At 40.2% G+C, this 6,157-nt stretch overlaps 1 protein-coding gene across 1 annotated transcript; it reads right to left on the reverse strand.

The window, feature by feature from the left end:
• Positions 1 to 257: 257 nt before the first annotated feature.
• On the reverse strand, positions 258 to 4,709 carry LOC121547194 (fibroblast growth factor 20-like). The gene is made up of 3 exons (XM_041858337.1): positions 4,418 to 4,709; positions 3,909 to 4,012; positions 258 to 1,106 (listed from the first exon to the last, which is right to left on the reverse strand). The coding sequence occupies exons 1-3, from the start codon at positions 4,707 to 4,709 to the stop codon at positions 861 to 863; spliced, it is 642 nt and encodes a 213-aa protein (XP_041714271.1). The 3' UTR covers positions 258 to 860.
• Between the last annotated feature and the right edge of the window lie 1,448 nt (positions 4,710 to 6,157).

Genomic DNA, 6,157 nt, shown 5'->3' on the forward strand with positions numbered 1-6,157 from the left:
CAAGGCTTAAAATCCTTCTTTAACCTGTCTCCTCCCCTTCATCTACACTGATTGAAGTGGATTTAACAAGTGACATCAATAAGGGATCATAGCTTTCACCTGGATTCAACTGGTCAGTCTGTCATGGAAAGAGCAGGTGTTCTTAATGTTTTGTACACTCAGTGTATATTCTGAAATAAATAAATATAACATAAATATAAGTATCTAGAAATGAATAAATAATACATTTTGACATGACATCTGTAACAAATATATTTCTGCCCCTTTCAGCATTATCTAGTCACATGTAAAACGAGAATAATACAGTTGAGTTCCTTCAAAGTCCTTAAATAAACAGAGCCCTTCCAAAACATCATAGCACCCCCAAATAAAAAGCAATGTTCTTGAACAGTATAGAATCCCATAGATTTGGCCATTCCAATAATAGATAATAGAACAGTTCTATCTCTATGTTGTATCTATATGATTCCAACGAGCTCCTCAGTCCAACAGACACTTCCTGAAGTGTATTGACCCTAAAACAGAAGAGTGACCAATCCTCCTGCCCTCCCTCCCGCATCAGCATCTCTTCCTCTGATCCTCTTCCTGTTCCCTCCTATTCCACAGACAGCTACTCTCGGGGGTTAGTTTACCCCTGGAACATACAGCCTACTCATGCCTTGGTGTGTAGGTTGACAATGTCATACATTCTAGACTGTCTTCCTCGCTGAGTGTATGCTACTCCTAACTTGCTGGCTGGCTGGGGCTGCTGTAGGGCTGGTTGGCTCCACTGTCTTGGCCTGGCCTGCACACATCCCTGCTTCCCACAGCGGGAGGGACTGGAGCTTAATAAGCAGCTATTCCTGATCTGCAGGCCAGTCTCAGCTGTGGCCCAGAATCTCCTTGTACAGCTCCGGAACCCGTTCAGGGTCCACGGGCCTGGGCAGGAAGTGGGTGAACTTCTGGTGTCGCCTGGACTTTGTTCCGTCCCGAGGCGTGCCGTCCTTGTTTAACGCCACAAAGTAGCGAGTCCCTTTGTCTCCGTGCTTGTAAAGGTTGGAGGAGTATGTGTTGTACCAGTTCTCCTCAAACTGCTCCTTGAAGACACACTCAGCAGTAAGTTTCTCCTACAGGATAGAAAAGTATTTCAGATCAGATTGTGAAGTCAAACACTACAGGAACAAGATCATCCACATGTATCGATCACATTTTTACTAATACTGTAGAACTTTGTTCTAATGCTGTATCTGTACCCATTGGATTCAGTGATCACAATATAGGGGCTATATCCAGGAAAGCCAAAGTTCCAACAGCTGGGCCTAAAATAGTGTATAAGAGATCATTCAAAATATGTTGCTGTGACTCATATGTTGGTTGATGTAAACAAATATGTGTTGGTCTGATGTGATTAATAAGGAGCATCCAGATGCTGCACTTGATGAATTTATGAAATTGCTTCTTCCAATTATTGATAAACATGCACCTGCTAGGAAACTGACTGTTAGAACTGTTAAGGCTCCATGGAATGATGAGGAATTGAAAAACTGTATGGTTGAAAGAGATGGGGCAAAAGGAGTGGCTAATAAGTCTGGCTGCACATCTGACTGGTTGACTTACTGCAAATTGAGAAATTATGTGACTAAACTTAACAAAAAGAAGAAGAAACTGTATAATGAAGCCAATATCAATGATATAAAGAATGATGGAAAAAAACTTTGGAGTACTTTAAATGAAATTATGGGTAGAAAGACAATTTCAACACCATCATTCATCGAATCGATCAGTAATTCCGCTACCCAAGAATGGTAAAGAGGCCTTTACTGGTTCTAACAGTAGACCTATAAGCTTGCTGCCAGCTCTTAGCAAACTGTTGGAAAAAATTGTGTTTGACCAAATACAATGCTATTTTCTGTAAAGAAATTAACAACAGACTTTCAACATACTTATAGGGAAGGGCACTCAACATGTACTGCACTGACACAAATGACTGATGATTGGTTGAAATAAATTGATAATAAGAAGATTGTGGGAGCTGTACTGTTAGATTTCAGTGCAACCTTTGATATTATTGACCATAACCTGTTGTTGAAAAAATATATGTGTTATAGCTTTTCAACCTCTGCCATATCATGGATTCAGAGCTATCTATCTAATAGAACTAAAATAGTTTTCTTTAATGGAAGCTTCTCTGATGTCAAACATGTAAAGTGTAGTGTACCACAGGGCAGCTCTCTAGGCCCTCTACTCTTTTCTATTTTTACCAATGACCTGCCACTGTATGCTGATGATTCAACCATATACGCATCAGCAACCACAGCTAATGAAGTCACCATATACCATATAATATTAACAAAGAGTTGCAGTCTGTTTTGGAATGGGTACCACTAATAAACTGGTCCTGAACATCTCTAAAACTAAGAGCATTGTATTTGGTACAAATCATTCCCTAAGTTATAGACCTCAGCTGAATCTGGTAATGAATGGTGTGGCTGTTGAACAAGTTGAGGAGACTAAATTACTTGGCGTTACCTTAGATTGTAAACTATCATGGTCAAAACTTATCGATTCAATGGTTGTAAAGATGGGGAGAGGTCTGTCCGTAATAAAGAGATGCTCTGCTTTTTTGACACCACACTCCAAAAAGCAAGTTCTGCAGGCTCTAGTTTTGTCTAATCTTGATTATTGTCCAGTCGTGTGGTCCAGTGCTGCAAGGAAAGACCTAGTTAAGCTGCAGCTGGCCCAAAACAAAGCGGCACGTCTTGCTCTTCATTGTAATCAGAGGGCTGATATAAATACTATGCATGCCAGTCTCTCTTGGCTAAGAGTTGAGGAGAGACTGACTGCATCACTTCTTCTTATAAAAAACATGAATGTGTTGAAAATCCCAACTTGTTTGCATAGTCAACTTACACACAGCTCTGACACACACACTTACCCCACAATGCCACCAGGGGTCTTTTCACAGTCCCCAAATCCAGAACAAATTCAAGAAAGCGTACAGTATTATATAGAGCCATTATTGCATGGAACTCCGTTTCATCTCATATTGCTCAAATAAACAGCAAACCTGGTTTCAAAAAACAGATAAAGCAACACCTCACGGCACAACGCCTCTCCCCTATTTGTCCTAGATCGTTTGTGTGTATGTATTGATATGTAGGCTACATGTGCCTTTAAAAAAAATTATGTAGTTCTGTTCTTGAGCTGTTCTTGTCTATTAATGTTCTGTATTATGTCATGTTTCATGTTTTGTGTGTACCCCAGGAAGAGTCGCTGCTGCTTTTGCACAGCTAATGGGGATCCTACTAAAATACCAAAAATACCAAAATGGTAAGGATGGACTGTGTGTTTACAGATGATAAGAACATAACTAGTCCAGAACTGGATCCTTTATGGCAGAATGTCACGATCGTTGAGAGACGGGTCAGACCAAGGTGCAGCGTGGTATGCGTACATGTTTATTAATACGAATAAACACTTGACAAAATAACAAAACAACGAAACGTGAAGCTCAAACAGTGGCTACACCACAACAAGCCAAACATGAGTCAAGATCCCACAACTAAGGTAGGCAACCAGACTACCTAAGTATGATCCCCAATCAGAGACAACGAGCGACAGCTGCCTCTGATTGGGAATCACATCCGGCCAAACATAGAAAAAGCTAACTAGATCTACAACATAGAAATACAATAGCATAGATCTCAACAGAAACTCACACCCTGACCCAACCAAGAAGAGTTCTCTAGATCAGGGCGTGACACAGAATGACAGCAATAGTGAATAAAACCCATTCATGCCACCTGCTGGTATAATATAATTTATATTGGACAACAAAAGACAACCCAGAGAATCTTTTACAACACATTTTCAATGAGAGGTGGGAGTACAGAAACAGCAGAGAGACAGTGAATTAGTGTAATACTTACAGAACCATAGAGCTCTCCATTGTCATTCATCCCCAGGTAGAGATCACTGTCCACTCCTCGAATACTTATCAATCCAACAGCAAGGCTTATGAATTCCAAAATACCTGGAGAAGAATAAATCAGTTGTTCCAGGTGTATTTCACCAGAGAGATCTAAGCCTTATTTTACAGATTGTGACCCAGCAGGGTAGAATATAGCCACATTTCACTATAAGAGTTTCACATGACTTCCACTGATATTTATTGAAGAAATTATAACTGTTGCATTAAGTTGCACTTTTGCTGTAGGCCTAATATTAGCAACTGATGTTAAGCTATGAAACTGATCTTGCTCTAACACAAATAATAATAATAATAACAATACTAAGAATTATAATTAGAATCAAATAATTATAATAATAAGGTATTATTATAATGAATATTGCACATATATGGTTACATTATTAACCATATAATATTAACGTGTAATATTAGATGTGAAATATTACACATTAATAACTTGATAATTACCGAATCTACTGTGGTCCTTTCTTGTCCCTTGTACAGTGCCATCCGGAAGAATTTCCAGATGAAATCCAGTTCTACAGTATAGCTGCCTTCTCCGGATAATCCCTTTTAAATGAGTTAAATCTGCCGTGGCGCTCCGGGACAGCCTCTCCCCAGCACCAGGTACGAGGTGTTCACCCTGACCCAGCAGTACCACTGGACTCTCTCGAAGAGACGTCAGGAGATAATGGGACCCGACGTGCCCCACACCATCAATGCCGTGCAAGAAGCTTCCAACTTCACCCAGAGCCGTCATCGCAGAGCCCTCCCGGCGCGTCACGGTCGGAGTGGTTAAAGTTCAACAGAGAGGTCCAGAGGGAGCGCTCTTGCATCGACGGCTACCAGGTTGCCACTCTGTAGCCTATTGATGTTTACTTTCGCACTGTTTGCACTGAAATCAACGGATCAGTCCTTTTCTTCCTTGACATGTATACCTTGAACACCAATTCGTTCCCAAATATGACCCTACCGCTTGATGTCTTCATCAGTTGAGGTAAGGTAAAGTTGTTAAATTCTGCTGGTTCCCACATGAAGGGTTGGGAAATTGTGAAAATCTAATACAGTAGCAAGTCAAAATCTTTCCCAGAGAGACACCAGTGTATCCTACCCCTCTCTCTATGCTACCCCTATTTCTATGAGAGACCCTAGACCACTGCTCTGCAGGTAAGGAGTAGGCTAGCTGTTGGAGGCTTGTGCACATCGTGCCTAAAGACGTGAGGCAGGTGCAAAACGACAACGAGGACTTTTAGTGGGTGGGGCTGTCAGTTCAGACTTGCCTTGCCAGACTTTTTTTCTTCTAAGGTATAAAATAAGAGAACGAGAGAGAGAGGTAGAGAGATTGTATTACATAGCTCAACAGTGAGTTTGATCATGTATTTGGTAACATTGCAACATGTTGGCCATTGATCATTGTACTTTTCTACTTACCTACAGTATGGCAATGATACTGACAGTCCTATCGCATTCATTCCCACGCTCATTACTTTAGTTTGCACTGCACCAACCAGCTATAGGCAACTACCATGAAACAAAACACTCCTACATGAAACAACAAATACAGTAGCCTATGTATTGAGCTATAAAATCAATGTAATGTGCTGCCTCTATTTTAATGTATTGCCATATTATCCCTGCAAAATTATTAGAGAAACTTGTATTCTTGCTTGACTATAACCATGTTCCATTCCACAGTTTTTATGTATGTAAAGCCATACCTATAAAAAAGAAAAATCAAGACAGCTGTGATGAAAACAGGAAGTTTCGATACAATTATATAAACGCTAAAAGATAATTTTTTCGTTTGACATGGTGGGATCATTTTGTGTGGTAAAATTAATAATGTGAGAAATGGCAGTGGAAACACAGTTCATTGCAGTTTATTAGGCTACAGATGAAATACTATAAGTTATGATGAACTTCACAGGGTGGTGAAAGTGCACTGGGAACTCCTTTCCAATAAATATCAAGGGTTTTATTCTGGTGACATGTTGATCTATGCTTGACTGCCGTTTGACAAATAAAAATGTTCTCGCTCTTATCCATAATAATATCATCATGTTGACTATACCAGCACAGCCTACTCGCAATGTATATGCTAGCTGTTGGCTAGAGCTCAAGTGCCAAGACCAGAGTAGGCACATTTGCTATTTAACACAACAGTTTTTGTGATGAAACTATCAGTAGAGTTGAAAATGTGAGGGAAAC

This window comes from Coregonus clupeaformis, chromosome 3 (genome assembly GCF_020615455.1).
Source record: "Coregonus clupeaformis isolate EN_2021a chromosome 3, ASM2061545v1, whole genome shotgun sequence".
Taxonomy (NCBI): domain Eukaryota; kingdom Metazoa; phylum Chordata; class Actinopteri; order Salmoniformes; family Salmonidae; genus Coregonus; species Coregonus clupeaformis.